General features: G+C 49.5%; 1 protein-coding gene across 8 annotated transcripts; it reads right to left on the bottom strand.

Moving 5' to 3' along the window:
- Positions 1–193: 193 nt before the first annotated feature.
- Trmu (tRNA mitochondrial 2-thiouridylase) lies at positions 194–19,716 on the bottom strand. 8 transcript variants are annotated; one of them, XM_074084710.1, is made up of 11 exons: positions 19,558–19,714; positions 16,523–16,688; positions 11,739–11,845; positions 8,521–8,643; positions 5,810–5,982; positions 4,303–4,356; positions 4,157–4,223; positions 2,803–2,903; positions 1,398–1,557; positions 850–932; positions 194–691 (listed from the first exon to the last, which is right to left on the bottom strand). In XM_074084710.1, exons 1-11 carry the CDS (start codon positions 19,637–19,639, stop codon positions 539–541), a joined length of 1,269 nt encoding a protein of 422 aa, XP_073940811.1. In that variant the 5' UTR covers positions 19,640–19,714; the 3' UTR covers positions 194–538. The 8 variants fall into 8 exon arrangements, with proteins under 8 accessions (XP_073940811.1, XP_020040194.2, XP_073940817.1 ...); XM_020184605.2 differs by having other exon boundaries at positions 1,398–1,542; XM_074084712.1 differs by having other exon boundaries at positions 534–728; positions 19,558–19,716.
- Between the last annotated feature and the right edge of the window lie 1,461 nt (positions 19,717–21,177).

Here is a 21,177-nt window from a genome sequence, read left to right as displayed (position 1 = left end):
CATGCCACGTACAAGCTCCAGACACTGAGAGGCCTGACGTGAACAGTGCTCTGCCCCCCTCACATGCACAGGCTCGGGCCCCAGGGAGGAGGCTGGGGTATATGTAGGTCTCTTCTTATGGTTAGAAGGGCAGTGGTGAGAAGCCCTGCAGCAGCCCACCCAGGTCTCCCAGGCCCCGACACGGTCACACTCCTTATTCCAGACAGTTTTATTTGATGCTGCCCTGCAAGTCCACACAGCCTCCACAGGTCCTGCAACGTGCTCACAGGGGACTGTCCCTGTGTGGGTGTGAAAGAGGAACTCGACACAAAGAGCCCTCGTTGGGACATACCCACTGGCCGGCAAATGCTTCTGGTCCACCAGAGCTCCACCTCAGAGAAGATGGACCCTTCCTGGGGATAACCTGCTCTGCAGTAGAGTTGGCAGGGCCCCATGGTTCAGGCAGGACCAAGCCCATCAGTGCTTACTAGTGACCAACTGCCCACCACTGCCAGCCCTGGGCTTTGCCTTACAGGTTCTCCCAGCAGTTCAGCCTCTGTCAGGGTATGGGATGCAGGCTTGGGCTGTCACCTGAGCCTTCAGGGGCTTCTCTGGCTCTGCTCTTGCCCTTCTGGAGTGTGTAGAGGGATGGTCCCAAACGTAGGATTTTCCCGCTGCCCAGACACTCATCACCTTTGTAGAACACAGCAAACTGGAAAGGAGGAGGCCATGCTGTGGGGCAGGGGCACCTGCAGAGCAGCAGGAAGGTGCAGGGAGGGCTGGGCTTGGGATATGTGCGTCAGGCTCTCTGGCTATACAATCACAATGCCAAGGCCCTAGGCCTTCTCACTGCAGCAGTGCCCCACTCACCTGTCCCAGTGCAAGGGCTCGCACAGCCGTCACAGCTGTCACCCATACGGTGCCATCCTGATTGAGGGTCAGCACACAGGGCACTGTGGGGAAATGTGCCTAGGGGTGGGTGTGGGTCTAGCCTCATTGGCCAGCCCTCAGCCTTGGCCCTAGAGAGGAGGAGAGCTGACTGTGGAGGTGCCCCCTTTCAAAGGAAGGCTCCAGTATCATTTCTGCCAAAGAAGGACAGGACAGTGGCCAGGGTTGCTCAGAGCTGTTTCAGCCTATGGACATGGCAGGACACCTCAGGGACACCACATGCCACCTGCTGCCTAACCCTACAAACTTGCACCCTCATTCCTGGCCCACTCCTGAGCCATTCCCAGCATCTCAGATACTGGGGCACTGCAGCAGCCCAGTACCCCAGTCCCCATGGCAGGCACAGAAAAAGTAATTTTGAGAGGTTACATAATCTTGACAAATGGGGAATTTTCCTGCCTGAGGGGTTCCTCTTCTGTCTAAATCTGATCCCAGGAAGATCAGCTCCAGTGGCCCCTCTGCTGACTTACCTAGCGCCATCTGGTGGCGGAATCGGAAGTGACACTCCATCATCTTATCCCGGACCAGGGCAGCTGGTGGCTCCTCTGCAATCCAATGTACTCGACCAGTGCGGAGCAGGTCCCTGTACAGGGCGGGGTGGTCTGTCCGGGGGGCCTGCAGGGTGGATACCTTCAAGCCCTTAGGAAGACGCATCTCACAGTGTGTCACCAACAACAATCCTAACAGCAAACACATCGACAATTGGCCCTGGCCCCATCAGTGTTTTAGGGATGGAGAAATTCACAGCTCAAGGCCTTATCATCCCTGCTTTGCAGCTGAAGAAACTGAGGCACAGGACTTCTCTGTTCCCAGGGACAAGAGTCAGTCATGCTACTGCTACTGGCCCGATTCTCAGAAGGGCTAGGAATCCTGTCAGCATCAAATGGCTGAGGAAAGCAGGGACTGGAGGGCGCTGACCTCCCACCCCACCAGCTGCCCAGGGATGTGCTCACACTGTAGAGCTGGCCCTCTCCACCAAAGGACTGTGGCACCTCCCAGGAGAGGCTAAGCCTCTCCTAGGGCAGAACCAAGAGCCTCAAATGTAGGGGCTTCTGCTTCTCAGTAGGCAGTAAATGTACCTGAGAAACCAGGAAGCTTCTCAAAGCAGACAGCACTGATAGCCTACCCTAAAAGCACTCTAATTCATAACAGACCAGGATTTTACACAGCTCTTCCTGGAAGGTGTGTCAGTCAGCAGGAAAGTCTGCTGGCCCCTTAGCCTGTATCTGTGAGAATGTCCCCAGCATTTATGACAGCAGGAGGTGGCAGCTCAGCCTGCCAGAGCAGGTTCTCAACCTCTGCATGCCTGAGATTTGGGCTTGGTAATTCTGTCAGGGCTGGGCGCTGGTCTGTATGCACAGGCTGTATGCCCTACCCAAGTCAGGACAACCAAACCTGCTTCCAGACATTGCAAATCTCCTCAAAGCTCACCCACTTTGAAAAGCTCTGCTCCAGAGCAGGCCAGGGCCAGCAGGGCTCAGAGCCCCGCATGGCAAAGCCTGATGTGGTCCTGGTTCAGCAGCCTTCCTCAGCCCACAAGGACGTCCAGGATACTAACCTGAGCAGCACTGTCCTTGCATTATGGCAACCTTCTTTCCATGAGAAAGACTTTGCAAGTTTCCTAATTTCTCTGAGTCTCATCCTTCTTTGTAAAATCAGATAATATTTCCATGAATTCATGAGATGACAGATATGTGGGCAGTATACACTAGGAGCCTAATAAATACCTTAAATAAAACCCATCTGTTACCTGGGGCCAATCCTAGGATGCTATGGCAGACAGGCCTCAATGTTCCACCAACCTGCCACTCCAGGCCCTCACAAGTCCTGGCCTCATGTGCCCCCAGCCAAACGTGAGGACCAGCCCCCACTCACCACAAGTACGTCGCCCTTGACACCATCCTTCTCCACCACATACCAGGGCTCTCTCATGCCACTGATCTTCGCTCTCTGGCCCAAAGTATACAGGAACCAACCTGCGAAAGAGTCTGCTGAGGCCCGGGGATGAGTTCCAAGTGGAACAGCATGGCTCTCTCTTATAAAGCAGAGGCTGCAGAGCCTAGATCAGCCCCAGCAGACTGCAGCAATGAGTGCCCATCAGGAAGCTAAGCTGCTCCAGCCTCTAAGGCAGGAACTGACACACACCTGAGCACATTCCACCCCTTGTTTTGTGTTGGCCTCAAGGGACACACCAGTGACTGAGAGTGTACCTCACCTGGCACAAGAAGCAGGACCAGCTCCTATAGGATGTGAGCTGAGACCAGTTTGAAGCCATGACCCACCTGTTTGGAGCCCTGGTGTGGCTGTGGATTTCAAAGACGGATCAAGCATACCACTGGCCAATGTCTCAGTAACTGGTGCTCCCCTTTCCCTGCTCTGCAAGCTCCCTCCCTCTCGCAGGACCACTAGTTCATCACCCCCAAGTCCTCAGGTAACACATGCAGGGGCAGAGGCACCGGCCAGGAGTCACTGCACTTTGGGCACAGACCCTGAACCGCCTGCAGCTGAAGATGGCAACTGTATCCCCAGCAAGGCTGTCCTCTCCAGTCTTACACACCAGGCTTCCCACTTGGCTATCTCTCCCCTGGCTCTCAGAGAGCCCCACTCCCTCCATGGGGCTGGCAGATCTCCACAGAGCACTTTGCTGTGAGACTTTCCATGTCTGAGCTCAGCCAAAACTCCCCTGGCATCATGCTCCAGGAGACTCATCCTCCCAGGCACACTGAGAGTCCCTGCACCAGGACTGTGTGCATTTGTGGCTCTGTCCCTGTCCTCTCCACACCCAGCACAGTAGGTCATGGAAGCCCACCTATAACTATGAATGAGTGAGCAGCACCCAGAGTGCAACACTCCTGTGAAGAACACTTGCCCTGTCTGCCCACATGGCCAAATCCGGCTGAGAGCCTTCCATCAGGGCAGTTTTCTGCAGTTTCACATTTTACTCACCCATTGAAAAAAGCACTCCTCTTTCAGGAACTTACACACACACTGAGAGAGCAGTCTGAACCTGGGGGTGTTTATGCCAGTGTTTAAAAGTGGCGCACACAAAGCCCCAGTTAAAGTGACTGTTCATGCCCTGAGCCAAGCAGCCAACTCCAGCCAGTCCCATAGCCTCCACGACTACCTGGCAGAGTGGAGAGACCCAAGGCATCTGTCTCCAGCTCCCAGAACTGACATGTACCTACAACTCGAGATGCTGAAGGAAAAGCAACCACAGGCTGCACCTCACCTTTGTGTGTTCCCAGAACTGTACTGTCTTCAATGGAAATAAATTTCCCAGGCCGAGGCTGCAAATACTGAAGACAAAGATCTCATTACTAATGGAGCACCAGGTCCAGAGAAGACCCGGCCATCCTCAGGTCAAAGCATACTCACCTGAAGAATGAAATGCTCAAAATTTCTTTTACCAACAAAACAGATGCCCATGCTCTGAAACAAGAGAAAGATCAACATGAGATGAGCAGACATCAAGAGATGTCATGGGTGAGAAGAGCCTGGGGGGATGGGGAAGGCCGCACTGCAGCAGGATCCATGGCTGCCCTGGCATCACCACCAACCACGCTTCTGGGCCAGAACCTGGTCCCTCCTCCAGCATGGTCAGATAGCAGATACAGCCACAAACAAAATCCAGGGGCTCAAAGAAAGCTTTATTGTGTCATTCCTTTCTAGACTGGGGTTCCCAAATGTGGATGCTGCCATATAAGCACACTGGGTCGCCTATGCGTCCAGCAGAGTCTGACCCTGGCATTGCAGAACATCCTGCGAGCTCCCCAGCAAAGAAAACTAGCCATGCTCAGCCCATGGAAAGGCAGGAACCAGAGCAGGAGCAGGAAGCAGAACACCAGGTCCAATGTCAAGGGCAGCTGGGAAGCCCCTTGCCTTGAGCTGGTTGCTCCCAACACAGGAGCCTGGGCAGGAAGGAGGTCTTCCTGCTGCTATGCTTGGCAAGAAGCTTTACCATTTATTCTTTGGTTTGTTTCCCTCCAGAATGTGGACCCAGGAAGGCAGGGACCTGCCCCATACATCTTAGTAGTTCCCTTAGCCACCAAGAAAACTACTGAAACTGAACAACGGAGGAAATGATGGGTGGGGGGTGGCTATAGTTGAAGCAGCACTGATCCCTGAAGGAGGTGGGTTTGGCAGTGCCCGAGTTCTGCTGAGCTTGGGAGGCTCACTGGGAGCCCCTGTCCTCCATCTAGAGCTCCAAGGCACAGCTTTACCCTAATCCACCAATACTTCTGGCTCTGTCCTGCCATGAGGCCTCTGCAAGTACTCTTTCTTTTATGTGGACTGTTTCTCTGGGCCTTAACCTCACACTAACCCTACTCCTGGCTTCAGGCCTCAGGTTAAATGCAACTTTCTTGGGGCTTTTCATGCCATCTCTGCCATGACCTAACGTGAACCCGCTGCCTTCTTTTCTCAGGACACTGACACTTCCTCCACAGGTGCCAAGTTTACAAGGACTGTCTTGCCTATGTCCACTCTTGAGAGTGCTCCACAAGGAAGAATGAGCTGTTTGCTTGTCACTAGCTCCTTGGGGTCTAGTGGCACCAGAGTATGTGCTGGCAATTGGACAGAAGAGCAGCTCTGAATGCAGACGGCTACAGAGCTGTTGCACAAAGTGGACACCACATGATGCCAGCCTGGCTGGCTGAGCCAAGAGCACCCGAACCAGTTACCAAGGCTGCTGGGAAAGCTGCCTGCCACACGGTGTGGGGAGGAAGGAGGTCAGCCTCAGCTGCTGCAAACATTTGCCTCACCTGCAACCACTGGGCCAAATGGCAGGTCCCAAGGAAGGGACCACACAGCCCAGCTTCATTCTGTGCTGCAGCCACAGTGGGTGAAAACATGCACAGGTCAAAGGCAAACTGCTTGCTCCTACCTCTTTCTTCTGAAGCACATGATGGAGTCGATTCTCAGCAGCTATTTTCTTTACAAAATCTTTCGTTAATCCCCCCAGAGGGAAGATGGTTCTTCTCAGGGCCTCCTGGGAAACCTGGCTGAGAAAGAAGGTCTGGTCTTTAAAGCTGTCAGCTGCTTGGAGAAGTTTTACGGCTGCCAAGAGTAAAGAACAAAAGATGTTGCAGGAATCCAGACAATGACACTTTGCCTTTAATAATGCCCTTCTGTTTACTTAGTCTGTCAGAGGCAAAACACAACTCTCAATAGCATACTACTAGGAAAAACAACCAGCGGGGCTAATATAAGGAGATTCTCACCCTTAATTTATCTACCATGAGGAGTTTATAAGGTTTTCAAAGATGAAACGTCATAAGAGAAGATATGAAGTGGAAAGGGAAAAAAATAAAAGAAGTCTAAAGTAAATCCAGCCACATTTGGGAACTTGGACAAGACAGCAGGTGGCAGCTGTGCATTTTTGGTAACTACAGGTGTGGGTACAAAAGGTGCAAAGCGACACACAGGGCTCTGATCCCCAGGCCACAGGGTGCCCTCTATTCAGATGCACTTCCTCCCGCCTTGAGTTCAAGCTGCTGTAGTTTCTCTAGCATCCTCTAATTGTACAGAACCATTACTGCCTGTAAGACAACTATGCAGAGGTCAGTGACTTTTGCCCTGACCTTGGTTCTAAGGCCAGGCAACTCTGGGCCAGAACTTCCCAGGTGAGACCTGTCAGGTTCCCCACTCTCCCATTCAATGGCCACTGCAACTGGTCAGAAATCGTATTTCGGCTTCTTCCACCCTTTCTTATATCCAGTGCTAAGAAACACCTCAGAAGTTCTATGCAGGCACGCATGATCAGCTTAAGTAGCACTGCACATCTTATGGGTGGCACACTGCATTAGCAGTGTGCTATCTGCCTGCTGACACACCTGCTGGTTCTCATGCCAGTCCTGTGAGGCAGAATCACCTCATTTTACTGACAAGAACTACCATGGCCAGCCCACTATGATGCAAGGGTTGAAAGGCAGAGCTGCAAATTGAGCCACCTCCCAATTTCTACCCCATTACTTTGTGTATAAAAAAACAATACAACCAGCTGAAAATTAAATAGAGCTCTATTAGCCAGTTAGGTAAGCAGACTCGTTTCCCAAGGACTACTTTTTGTTTCAAAACTAAGTTCCATGAAACAGTGTATGTATATCTGAAAGCCTCTGAGTACTAACCGCGAGCTGCAATTTCTCCTAGCTCTGATTTATTTTTAAACAAATCAGAAACAAACAACAACAAAAAAACCCTATGACTTTGAAACAAGGAAGCTGGCAACTCTAACAGAACTGTGGTGGAGGAAAAGAATGGGAAGGAACTGACAACAGGCAAGGGCTTGGTTCACACTCCTCAGCTCTTTTGCACAAGTGAGGGAACCAGATGGTCACAAGGCCAGGCCCAGAGCTAGGGCCAATCCCTGAGCTCAGGCTTTTTCCTGCCCCATTTCTGATCCTCCAAGACACAGGCATGGATCACTAAATAAAACAGAAAATTTTGGTGTGCCTAAAACACACAGAAGAAACAAAGACACTGTAGCCTATTAAAGTCACCACACACTAAATAAAACTGACCCAACACAAAGAGAAGGTGGATACATAAAGTCCTGCCTCTTCTGGGGACCTCTACTCCCCAGCCAAGGGTGTGGCAGGAACAAGGCTCCAAAATCTGAATTCAGAAACCCCTAGGTGACTGCGGGTTAGGCTGTTGGCCAGCCAGACAAGGAGCAATGTGGACCTCCAACCACACTGCAGCAATGGAAGCCCTGCAGATCATGGCTCTCAGCCCCAGGATTTCACTCAACAAAGATGAGACTTCCCTTGCCTGCACACAGATGCACCCCAGAGCAAGCCAGCAGCTTCCCACCTCACTGTATGGCATTTGTTTTTCCAGAAAATGCCTTTTGGCATTTGTAAGTGAACCTCTACATATACCTTTGTACACAGGTACAAGCTAACTGGCAGGCAGGTGCCAGTAATGCCAGGTTCCTGTGCTGTGTCACACCAAATCCCAGTCCTGAAAAACCTAATGCTAAGAAGGCCTTGGCTAAGCCTACAGCACTTCAATCATACTGTCAAAGATTTTCCTGAATGTTTTCGGGACATTCAAATTATCAACATATAATGTGTAGATTTAGATTAGAAACTTTGCCCAACCCTTGTCCTGGTACCTGACAGGGGCATCTTGTTTTCTTTTTTTTTTTGGCAGTACTGGGGTTTGAACTCAGGGCCTTATGCTTACTAGGCAGGTGCTCTACCACTTGAGCCATGCTCCCAGCCCTTTTAGCTTTAGTTATTTTTCAGGTAGGGGCTTGCATTTTTTTTTTTGGGTGGGGGGGCAGAGGGGATTGGTTTGAAGGTTGACCTCAAACCACAATCCTCATGACCTCAGCCTCCACCATAGCTGGGACTATAGATGTGAGCCACCACACCCAGCTGGGGTATTTTTTATTGCCCAACCACAGGCCCTAGCAGAAACGACCCTGTTGGTAGATACATCTTTGCAAATGTGAACCCAAAACAAACCTACTAGTTTAGAGCATACAGAGGGAGGGGTGACCCATGTGCTCAGACTCCACTCCTGTCATTCTTCCAAATGTTTTACTTTGTTCACAAATAATTAAGCCCTGACCTTGGCACTTGAACTTACAATTTCTAACTTCAAATCGATTTCTGAAAAGTCCTTCTGGTCTCTTAACATGCTTCTGGTGAAAGACTTCTTCATCTTCCAGTGAAGTCCTGGCGTAGTGGCCTGTGGCAACAGCATCTGCTCCTATGGGGTTTTAAAAACACAAGGATGCAATTTGAGACTCAAACTCACCAGTCCTGTTAGAAAGGGCCAAGCACCAGAGGAAGAATGCAGATCCAGCCTCATGATGAGGGCTTGCGCAATAGTCTTCACCCTTCAGTGGAGAGACTGCAGGGGACACAGGCGTCTATTACATCTTGCTAACCTACCTGCTTTCAACTCTTATGTTGATATAAAACCTTGCTACAAAGTTTCACTGCATATTTTAAGAGCCTTACAAAAGTCAGTATTTACCCCTTCATTCATTCTAGTTTGAGGGAATAATAGGGGCTGGGGGGCGGGACTCAAGTGGTAGAGAGCCTGCCGAGGTTAAACCCCAGAATGAAAAAAAAAAAAAAATCAAATATGTACACAAAGATGTGAGTAAAAACACCCCCCTCAGAGTTTCTTATAATATTGAGGAAAGAGCGAAAACAACCAAATCCTCAGCACTAGAAGGCTGAGTTACAGTACCACAGCCTAAATGACAGTGGTGTGTACAAAGCATGCTTAATGAGGTAGGAAAATGCCTGTGATGTTAAGTGAGGGAAAGCTGCAGAATACTATGACCACATTACTTTTATTTATTTTCAATTTTAATTATTGTTTGGGGGGTACCTGGGGTTGAACTCAAGGCCTCAGTCTTGCTAGGCAGGACTTTCCACCACTTGAGTCACATCTCCAGCCCTCTTTGCTTCCGGTTATTTTTCAGGTAGGCTCTTCGCTTTAGTCCAGGACAGGTTTGAGACTGCTATCCTCCTACTTATACCTCCTGGTATTTGGGATTATACGCATGTAGCACTATTCTTGTCTTGTTTGTTGAGATGTAGTCTAACTTTTTGCCTGGGCTGGCCTCAAACCACCATCCTCCCAATCTGTTGCCTCACGAGCAGCTGGGATTGCAGACTCATTTTCTAAAAGAGAAAATCCAGCTTTGAACTATTTCCTTAAAGAGTACCATTTACACTGCAAGAAGCACACAATTCTTCTGTGAGAAACCCTGAGAGTTCAAAAGACTGGATTTCCTGTGTTTAATCCCCTGCTGCACTTGTTTCAGTTGATCCACACTTAGAAGCAGGAGCAGCAAGAACCCCTTCCCAGTCACCCTGCCACACAGCACCTGGACAGCAGTGTGTGCAGTTCCCAGAGTCTGTCCTGATCCCAGCCCAGCCCTCTAGTGCCACACGATGAGTGGAGCCCTGACAAGTAATCTCCACAGTTCTCAGGGGACATATATCCAGACACCTCAGTAATCAGATCAATCCACACCCTGTCAGTCTATCACTTCTCTGTGTAACAGATGTGGTCCAACCAGGGCAAATCAGTTTCCACCCTTCTTCCTCAGCCAGCTCAGTCTACACCGACTTTCATAACATGTAAGACTGGCTCAGGCAGCTGAGGCACCCAAGCCCCCCAGACTCTGCACACAGATGACAACTCAGCAATTAACAGTCTTGTACCATGAGAATTGAACCCAGTTAGCAAACTTTGAGTTTTTATCTATAAAATTTCATGTTTTGGGTGTTAGCCCAGCATTCAAATTTTTCTGAGTTTTGTCCTTAAAGGCTTGTCACTTCTAAGGCCAAGAACTAATGTCTCATCGTCATCACATCTGCACCCACAGCTTGGTCCTCTTCCACGTCATTACTAAAAGGGCTGACCCTACTGGACCAGAGGCACATAATTACCTGCTGTTGTCTCACAGCAGACTGAGCTGCAGTGAGACAACAAATTGAAAGACCAGTACTGGAAACTTCAGAAATTCATTATGGTGACCCCAAAGGAGGAAAAAGAAACAGTTACCAAAAGGAAGTCTAAACAAGCCATTCAGTCTCAGTAAGATTCAATAAAGAGGGACAGGAAATACAAACATGCTCGCAGAACCAGAAGAGGGGAACTTAGGAACAGACGAAACATGCACATACAGTAGGCAGACAACTCGCCACCTGGCAGCAGGGCCCTGACCATAAAGATTCTAGGCCAGGGCCACCTAAATGGCATCAAACCCAGAACAGAACAGGGACTCGGGATCCAGAATCAGGTAGACCAGAGACCAGTTCTCAGAACAAAGAAGAAATTCCCTTTTGGAAGCAAGAGAAAAAGTCTTAGTTAGACAAGGAAAAAGGATTACTAAACCTGAGCCAGGAACCAGGGCTCCTGAAACCACAGAGTACAATCACTCTGCAACCAGGGCCGCCTTGAGCAAGGCTGAAGCTGCAGGTGGGGTGCAGTGGCTGCAAGCAGGGAGGCAGGGAGATGCTGCAACAGGAAGCCAGGCAGAATCTCATGCAGACTCAACGCCAGGCCCTGCCAGTTCCACAGGCCACTGGGGTTACAGCTCAGCTGGCTCTGGAGACTAAAGCATTTAAGGCTAGGTGTCCTCTGGTCTCCTGTGGGCCACAACACTCTCTCTGCATTGCTTTGGCTCCTGGTTTAAGGACTCCTCTCCATGCCAATGCAGTCCAATGACACACAGGCCCCTGGGCTCCTGGCCTGGTGCTGTCAAGCAGTCTGTGAACTCTATCTTGTGCTCTTCTGGCTTGGGCCAGGCCTGCTCTGTGGTGTTTTGCATTTTTCCAAAGTTCTAACCTTGTTCATACGATTGTAAGCCCACCGACTTGTGGCCTGGGGACGCAGCTCAGTAGTACAGCATTTGCCTAGCATGCACAAGACAATGGGTTCCATCCCAAGCACCACCAAAATACATAAACACATACATATGTGTTAGAATAGGTTCACTTTATTTTTCCGATGATGACACCTTGTTATTATTCATTGAATGTCAGAATCTTATTTCTAAGCATCTCCTCCTCCGGAGGCAGTGTCACCTTTCAGCACCTTGGCCAGTGACCCAACACCTCCTTCCTCAGGATGGCTGATGTCAGTCGCCTGTCTTTACACATCAGCGGCCTATGAGGCGCACCCTCCTCTCATCCTATAGTCTCTCCTTCACCAACTATTCTTTCTTTGTCAGTGAATACTTTCCTCTATAAGAGGAAAGTGTTTACATGGTTTGGGCTCTGGCTGTGTCTGACAATCTCTGATTGTTAAAAACAAATGAAGGATCCCCTTTCACTTACCAAGATTATTCAGGGCGTAACGGTAAAAGCAGCTGAACTTGATGTGCTTGTTGCAGACTATATCAGGGTTGGGAGTCCTTCCTTTTTCATACTCATTCAAAAAATCACTGGAATAAAAGAAAAAGAAAAAGACCTTTCAGTTTTTTTTTTTTTCTTTTTTGAGTGGTAGTGGGGTTTGGATTCAGGACTCACGCTTGAGCATGCCACCTGAGCCATGCCCCCAGCCCTTTTTTCTTTTAGTTTTACTTTCCAGATTGGGTCTCACTTTTGCCAGGGTCTGGGCTCAGATCATAATCCTTCTACCTCTGCCTTCCATTTAGCTGGTATTACAGGCATGCCCCATCACATCTGGCTAACTTTTTAGTTCTAAGTGTGAAACATTCATCAAAAAAGGAATTAGCAGGCCAGCAATGGAGGATCATGCTTGTAATCCCAGCTGCCCGGCAGGTAGAGATGGGGAGGATCGTCGTTGAAGGCCAACCTGAGCAAAAAGTTGGTAAGGCCCCATCTCAATCAATAAGCTGGGTGTGGTGGCATGTACCTGTAGTCCCAGTTACAAGAGAGGCCACAGGTAGGAGGACTGAGGGCGAAAACTGGCCCAGGGAAAAAAACTTGAGACTATACCTAACCAGTAACTAAAGCTGGGGATTGTGGTTCACGTGGTAGAGTGCTGACCTAGCTGGTCCTCAGTTTAAACCCCGATACCCCAACAATAAATTAAAATAAAAATAAATCAGCTAGCTCACTTTAGCAAGTTCAAGCCGTTTTTTCTATTTTCATCAAACATTTGCTTAGAGCCTGCTGCACTTGCCATCTGAGACTGCAATAATAAGCCTAGGCCAAGAGCACGGTGCTGCCCCTGGGCTGTGGCTCAGGCACCATTGGCCAACCCTAGGGCTGACTGGACAAGTGGGTCAGGAGGGAGAGAGCACTGCACTCCTGCTCCCTGGGGCTCCTCCAAAGCAGGAGGGCCCAGAGGCAGAGGGAATATGCCTGAGTCACAGTAGGCATATCCAACTACAATATGTATTACAATGCAGGGCCCTTATGAGGCACAGGCTTTCTGCAAAGCCAGCCTAGGGACTCAGATCACTGGGCAAGTATGCTAAGAAACTTTCTTGGTGTGGCCAACATACACTTCTAAAGACTAGTGGCCTCCTGGATGCTTAAAGCATACACACCCAGCAACCCAAACCAGTGGATTCCTGTCCCGACAGACTGACTGAGCATGGGAGAGGGACGCTATGACACTAGCAAGCTTGATGAGAATTTCATGGTCTTAGGATTGTTGCCACAGCACCAGGGGCAACATGGTGCTGTTAATCTAGGCTGTTTAGTTATAGAGCCTCAGACGGCAAGTGCAGCAGGCTCTGAGGCAAATGACTGATGAAAACAGAAAACGGCTTTTCAACTAAAAGTCTCTATCTATCAACAAGGGCTTAAAAAATAATGCTGACCAAGAAGGTTGTATTGTGAAAACAGAGTCATAGGTCACTGCACTGCCACTTTCAGCAGGCAATGCCACACTATTTCCTATCATCCCCTCAGAAGTTCATAAGATCCTATCTGGCTCCATATTTCCAATATTTGATATGAGTAAATTCTTTCCACCATTCTTAAGTGTTGAAAGTTTTCAAGAGGCTCATCAAAATGTAAATACCTAAGGTGCGATATGCATCTCCCTCTGTGAGTCCACAGCCCCAATAAACTTTTTTTTCTGTAACAGATGTTGAATAAATATTGAAGACATAAATGTTTGAGTGGTTTATGGAAAGATACTTGCTGTTAACTATTTCCTGAACAGATTAAGGGAAGGTGTGTCAGGTGGCATTAGCAAACACAATGTGGGAGAAGCCCGGCCTGATCGTCCACTAGAAAGAACAGGAACCCTTCCTGCACTGTGTGAGGGAGGTGGCAATTAAAAGGAAGGAGGTCTTTCTCCCTTTTCCTCACTGCATGTCTGAAAGTAAGCTGGGTCAACAGCAGTTCTACTGGAGTCACCCACAAAAATTTGGCCAGGGTTCTCATTTGTTGTTGCATCTGCTCAAACTGGCACAGACTAATCCAGAAATAATGGTTCAACACATGCTGACCATGTTTCTGTCAGTACACAAAGCACATCAACTTCATTAAGCTGGACTAAGTGACCTTCCTTGAATGAATTATCCAAGATCATGTCCGCCCAATGGAAGACATAAAATAAAAAATTCTAAGATGTTTAAAAAAAAGGGAAGAAGGACTCAGACCCTCAAGGCCAAGTGGATCTTGAACGAAAGAATTCGGAAGAAAATTTCTGAGCTAGAGAGCCCTACTAAAATAGTGAGCATTCAGAACAAAGCTCAAAGAGCACAGTGACAGCTATGTCCATGGGTAGCTGAAACTAGTGAGACAGAGTACGGCCTGTCCAGAGCCCGAAGGAAGATCCAAAGCAGACACAGAGACGAGTAGACTCTCAGGGGGCCATGCCCTTTTGGTCCCTAAAGAGCAGTGCCCAAGGTGCAGTCCAGGGACATTAAGAAAGGATGCAGTGGCACACACTAGCCACTGGGCTCCTTTCCCATCTCTGCCCAGAATCTGCCAGTGTTTGGGACAAGTCACTCTACCTGTCTGGCCTCAAAACCACATTCACATACATGCTTCAGCTCGAGAGAAGTTTAAGCTTATCCAGATTTCTTGCCATTACCTGAAACCCTGCAGGACTCATGAGGAATCCCCAAAGACAGCCTCCCCAGTCCACCCAGACTTGGTATTGAAGTCACCAACTCTTCCTCCATCTCAGTTCCTACATGTCAGTCACTAAGTCCCATCACACTTTCTTAAAGACCCTAAAACCCTCACACTCATAACCAACTCAAGTGCTTATAAAACACAAGTTCCAGGCCTCCCCCTACAACCACATTGTGGGTTTGGGGGGCTATTTTGCAGGCTGGGGATGTAACCCAGTTAGTCACATGATAACCACTGAGACACATTGCCAGGCCCCAGATGCTGTTTAACAAGCACCTGTGCCATAGTGGCCCAAGACCCCACTGCCCACTGGACTTGTCCTTGGGGCCCTGCACAGCTGTCCCTCATCTTCCTCTCCCACACTCCCTCATACTGTAAATCTCTAGTGGCAGCATTTCCTTAGACACTTTGCCTCTAATCTTCTCCCATAATTTGTCCTACACTTGGCTGTGACATTCAACTGTTCAATAATAAAATTAATGATAGCTATGTTTATTGAGTGCTTGCAAACACAGCAGGCATTGTGGCAGAACTTTAACGTAATGTCACTTAATTCTTCTAATGCCCCTGGGAAGATCAGCACTGTTCTTATTTTCAAGATGAGAAAACTAAGACAGAAAAATCAAGTAAATTGCCCAAGGTCACCTAAGTGGCAGAGTGGAGAATGAGGCCCATCCAGGCAAGGGAAACCACACTGCGCCTAAGGCCAGCTGCCTCAGATGCTCCAGTGGCCACCTGGCACCAAGCACTGTCAGGTTTTACTGCAGACTCCTTCCTCTTCAGGAGCAAGGACCAGCCAGATCTGACCACACTCTCCTCCTCTTACCACTGCTCGTGCACCCTGTGTGGAATGTCTTCTCTACTCCTTGATTACTTTCAAGCCCTCCTTTAGGGTCAGCCTGAACCCCTCCTCTTGAAGATGGTGGACTAGAAGCTTCCTCCATGTGACTCCATGAACTAGAAGAGTCAGGGTAACAAAGGACAGACTACTGCAAAGACAAAGAGAGGAAGAGAATCTGGAATCACGAAAGAGGCAAAAGGACTGCTGAAAAGTCATGGAAAAAAGTAGGAAAGGCCATGGAGAGAAAAGTAGGAAAGTGCCCACAGCACCACCCCAGACTGGGGAGTGAAGGCGGGGGAGGAAGCCACAGCCACAAGGTAAGCCAGGCAGCCCTAGCAACAGGACAGGCTGACAAGTCTTAAATCCAGTATGGGGATTTGGTACAACAGTGACTCCTCCTGCATGACAGGCTGGCATTGGGGAAGACATCCATTTTGCTGCTCCCCGTACCTCAGAGAGCTGGGTGCCATCATGAGAGGGGGCCTGAGGCTGAATTACTCTGAGGACCTGAAAACAAGAACAATTGAGCCCTCTTCCTCCACGATGCTTTCCACACCATCCCCCGCCCTGTGCATTTCCCCATCCTCTCAACCTCAGACATTTCCTACATTCCCTCACCACTACCATCACTCCTCTGAAGATAATGTCTCTCCAACCAGATTACAAAGTCCTACAGGTCAGAGAAATGGTGTATACACCTGTGTGCTCCCAGATGTACCATCGTGCCTCTATCTATTAAGTACTTAGTAACTGCTGGAACTGCATTAGATTTTATGAAGGTTTTACTTGTTTCTTGTTTTCAAAAGGCAAAGGGCAATGTAGAAAAACTCTCCAAGCACCCCAACCACTGACCTACCCAGTACATGGGCACTCACGGTCATCTCCCAGTACCTTCTGAGGAGATCTCAACCTTCACTCCTCGCCCTAATGTAGCAGCAGAAACAAGTCAAGATTCAAAAGGCATTAAAGACACTTCTGGCAGGTGGCAAAATAAGAAATAAGAGCACTAGAGGTGCTGGGGGTGGGGGTGGGGGGGTCCAGGCCGCTAAGGCAGAGGTCCCTGAGGGCTCTGAGGGCCACTGCAGTCTTAGGCACCACTGCCAAGGAGGAGTGCCAGGCCACATTTCCGTTAGTCTGGCTGACTGTGGCAATCCTTCCTCAGGAAAGTACTCACAAAGCACCACGAAGTCTTCTGCATGCTGCCACCTGCACTTACCTGAACACATCATTCCAATACTCCTTCACATAGGACACCTGATGGAAAGGGATGTCTAAGATTTGGCAAACTTTATAAGCATCTTCGCAGTCTTTGTCAGCAGTGCAAACGCCATGTTCATCCAGTGAGTCCCAATTCTTCATAAATATCCCTGTCACCTGGTAACCTAGGAGAGGATGAAGGTGAATTAGAGTAACTCAAGCAACCTTTGGTAAAAAAGAAAAGCAGGGATTTCTGTGCTCCAAACAGTCCCCAACATGCTATGTCCCAGTACCCCCACACACTCCTCCCCTAGGCTCACCCTGAACTTTTGTAAAGGCAAATCATAACCACACATGGGCTGAAATTGTGTGCCTCAGTCCCCAAAGTAAGCAACATGGCATTTTTTTCATCTTCGTGTCCCCACCCATGTACCAATGCAACCCTGGCACATAGGACTTAACAAATGTGCACCAAACGAGTGAAAGATCAGCAGAAAATCTAATTTTTCAATGCAAATGCAAAAACCAACAGTTATCAAAAAAGTTAACAGATTTCAAAAGCTATTTTCAGTTACTAATACTTAGAATTAAGTTATCAGATATGAAGACAATTAAAATTTTGTATATTTTATTTGCCTGAGGGTGTAGCTCAGTGCCATAGCTCATGCTTAGCTGGGCAAAGCCCTGAGCTCAATCCCCAGCACCAAAGAGAAAATTTAAAAATGGAATATTTCATAAGGATTCTGCCACCTACATATTTTATGATCCATGTAACTCCTTTTCTATTGCAACAAAGCATCCAACGTTGGGTACTTTTTACAAAGGCCTACACTATCTTAGCAAACTACAGGTACCTACCCTGCATGTGAGCCCTGTTTCTTCCGGGTACACTGAACAGGGCATTTGTCAGCTAAGGGAGACTTAAAATATTGCTCCCGCCCCAAACAGGGATTTGCTGACAAACCTTTACCAAATTAAAAATGCAACATTCATAAGGCCACACCCATCCTACAGATCAGGCCCTCACTCCTGGGTCTGGAAGCATTTAACTCTGCTTTTATTCCAAAACTTACCACACTAGGCTCAGTTGTTCAGCCAGTCTCCCCCGTTCCTTAGTAGAGCAGGAAGCGCCTCAAGGGCAGAGACTGTCTTAATTCAACCCCATGTCCCTAGCACCTATAGGGAAGTCTCCAGCGCATAAGAAGAGATTAAAAAAGAGCTTATAGCTGGGCACCAATGGCTCACACCTGTAACTCTAGCTGCTCAGGGGGCAGGGATCAAGAAGATTGCGGTTCAAAGCCAGACCAGGCAAATAGTTTGCAAGACCCTATCTCAAAAAACCCTTCACAATAAAGACCTGGTAGAGTGGCTCAAGATGCAAGCCCTGAGATCCAGCCCCAGTACCACCAAAAAAAAAAAAAAGCTTATAGCTGGGCACTAGTGGTTCACACCTGTTAATACTAGCTACTTTGAAATAATGAGGGTTGTGGTTTGAGGCCAGCCCCAGGCAAACAGTTGTGAGACCCCATCTCCAAAATAACCAAAGCAAAATGGTCTGGGGCGGGGGCGGCGCTCAAGTGGTAGAGTGCCTGCTTTGCAAGCAAGAAGCCCTGAGTTCAAAGCCCAATCCCACACTTCCACCAAAAAAAAAAAAAAAAAAAAAGAGCTTATAGAATGAATAAACTCTACACACAGAAGTTAAAAACACCACTCTTCCCATACCATCTGCCACATCATTTTTCTCGTGAAGGCATGTGACCCACTGCGGGTTACAGGTTTTGACCCTCTAGGATAGATACTCAACTTCCCGAGCTGGGGCGGGGGGTCACAACAGAACACCATCTCCAGCGAGAGCCCTCAGTGCCAAAATGAGAGGACCACACCTTTTCTCTGCTGTGTCCATCAGCTCCATCCATGGAGAAAATCCAAGGAAAGCTGGAACATGAAGCTGCGGTGTGGAGGGAGAGGGGCTACCTTTTTGAAGTAGTAAAATGATGACTCTGATGAACGTGGGTATTCTGTATCTTCCAAAACACCTAGTCACAGCCCTCATCCAAAACCTTCCACAGCTCTGAACTGTCTACCCAACATTACCTTAATATTAACCCTCTCCACCCTGCCCTGGCCAGGCCCAGCCAGCACTCTGCATCCTGCCTGTGCTGCTGACTCTGCCTCAGGCCTCCAGCTCGCTTGGCCCAGCGAAATCCTACTCTTCTTTAATCTCAGCTCAAACAGCTCCAACCTCCAGGACCGCTGGTCTTGATTCTCCCTTTTTCTCTAAAGTACCTGTGCCTATAGTTTGCTGATCCTTGGGCACGTTCAGTACACCTCTGCTAACAGCTGTGGCTGTTGGTAAGATACACTCGTAAGCACTACTGTTTTCTGAGTACCTCATACATGCTACAAGGACAGACCATCTGATACTATTATGTATTGAATCCTTCCAGTCACCCTGTGAGAGAAATGTCATCCCGTTGTAGAGATGGGCTTGGTTAACCTGCTCAAGTTTAGGAACCTTGCCTGCACCTCCGCATCCAAGTGCACGGAAGGTGGCTCCAGACAGAGGTTCCACGAACACGTTCACGTGAATGCGGCCTTGCGAGGAGAAGGGGCCGCAAGGATGGATGGGACGGCAGCCAGTTAACAACCGCTCCAGACCCCAGAGGCCTGTGGGGCTCCGTTTAGACGCCGGGAAGAAATGCAAGCAGTCTGGGGAGTCCACCTTGCCATCCAGCGATGGGAGAACACAGGAGAGACTTGCTAAGAGGTATTTGGCCTTCTCACGAGTGGGGAGACAGGGACCCCCACGGAGCGTCGGCCGCGTCCGCAGAGGTCAGGCCTCAGATGAACCCAGATGCGGTAGCCCAGACCAGAACACGGACGCCGCTACCTCCTCCCCTCCTGACCCACGCTGCGCACTTCCGACCACCCGGGGAGCCATGACCGAGGCGCATGGACCTGGGTCCCCTGCGTCCCCTCGCGCACACTAAGCCGGGAGAGGGAGGCGACCTGACCAAGGCGTGCGAGGCGGAAGAACTTCCCCGTTCGCCTCACCTCTCCGCCTCAGCAGCAGTGCGGCAACAGCACTGTCCACGCCGCCGGACAGGGCGCACACGACGTGCCGCGTCGCCAGCATCTGCTAACAGTTTAACCTCCACGGGCCACCCCGGGCAGCTTTCGCGCAAAGCCGGAAGTCCCGCCCCTTCCGTGGCTTTCGCGCTCACGGTCCGGCTAGAAGCGCTCCCCGCTCCCGGCGTTCCGCACTACCACCCGGTCCTGAGTAGGCCAGCTCTGCTCCCCGCTGGGTTCAGTAGCGCGCACTAGAACAGGCAGGGATGCTGGGTACCGGGCGGCATCAGGCTGTTCATGGTGAAGGGAGGGAGGGACAGAGGGACAGAGCCATCCCCCAGAGGTGCATTCTCCCCCAATTCTAGACAGTAGTCGTCGGGTGAGCGCGTTAGAAAAGGAGAGCAGGCGGCAGGTCCACCTGTACAAAGTCCTGGGCCGCTGAGGGCAGGTCCCCGCGGGAGCCATGGGAAGCCAATGGAGGTGTGAGGCAGAGGTCGGAAGTGATCGGCTTAAAGTCAGTTAAAAGAGTTTTCTGGCAGACCTATGGAGAACGCATTGGAGGAGGGGCCGGGAGCCTGGTTAGGAGGCGCTGACAGCGACCTAGGAAAGGTGGAGCACCGAGCTGGCAGGCATTTGGAGTAGAACCTGTAGCCTTTGCAGTGGAGATGGGATGAGAGAGGACCTTTTTTGGACTTGGTGTTCCGGAGTCAGATCAATGGGCGGGGTGCTTTGGGACGTCAGGCTGCTGCTGTGGCAGTTCCTGAATGAAGAGTCAGGAGCCTGGCACATGACAGATGGCAGATGGAGGCATGTGAGTGGCGACTAGAAGTTGGACATGTGTGCTGGGGCTAGAAGAATGTAAGAAGGCCCCAGGCCCACCCCTCCACCCCAGAAAAAATGTGAGAAGAGATGAGGTCCAGATAGGAGACCAGGACAGGTGGGCAGGCTAGAGGTCCAGTGGCTGAGCAGAGGACAGGCTAGGCAAGGGGGTAAGGAGGCATGTAAGCGTGGGGCGCCCTAGCCAAGGATGACAGTACTTAGACCCGCAGTGGTACGGCACTCAGAAGACTGAGTTTTTGTTTGAAATCAGAGGCTACAGCCTGCCCATACAAAGTACAGGCATTCTTTAAATTGGTACTTCAGCCCACACTATCACATTTTACATAGCAGCCCAGAACACAGGGCCATCTACACAGACACATATAAGCATAAAGAACACTTCTCAAATGTGCCAGCTAGTCTTATGTTTTTATTTTTCATTTTTTAAAATTGCTCATATATACCACTCTTGTGGATATACCCAAAAGACTGTGACACAAGTTACTCCAGAGGCACCTGCACACCCATGTTTATTGCGGCACTATTCACAATAGCCAAGTTATGGAAACAGCCAAGATGCCCCAGCACTGACGAATGGATTAAGAAAATGTGGTATCTATACACAATGGAATTTTATGCAGCCATGAAGAAGAACGCAATGTTATCATTCGCTGGTAAATGGATGGAATTGGAGAACATCATTCTGAGTGAGGTTAGCCTGGCCCAAAAGACCAAAAATCGTATGTTCTCCCTCATATGTGGACATTAGATCAAGGGCAAACACAA

This window comes from Castor canadensis, chromosome 8, assembly GCF_047511655.1.
Source record: "Castor canadensis chromosome 8, mCasCan1.hap1v2, whole genome shotgun sequence".
Lineage (NCBI taxonomy): Eukaryota > Metazoa > Chordata > Mammalia > Rodentia > Castoridae > Castor > Castor canadensis.
This window is presented reverse-complemented; position numbering and strand designations above follow the sequence as displayed.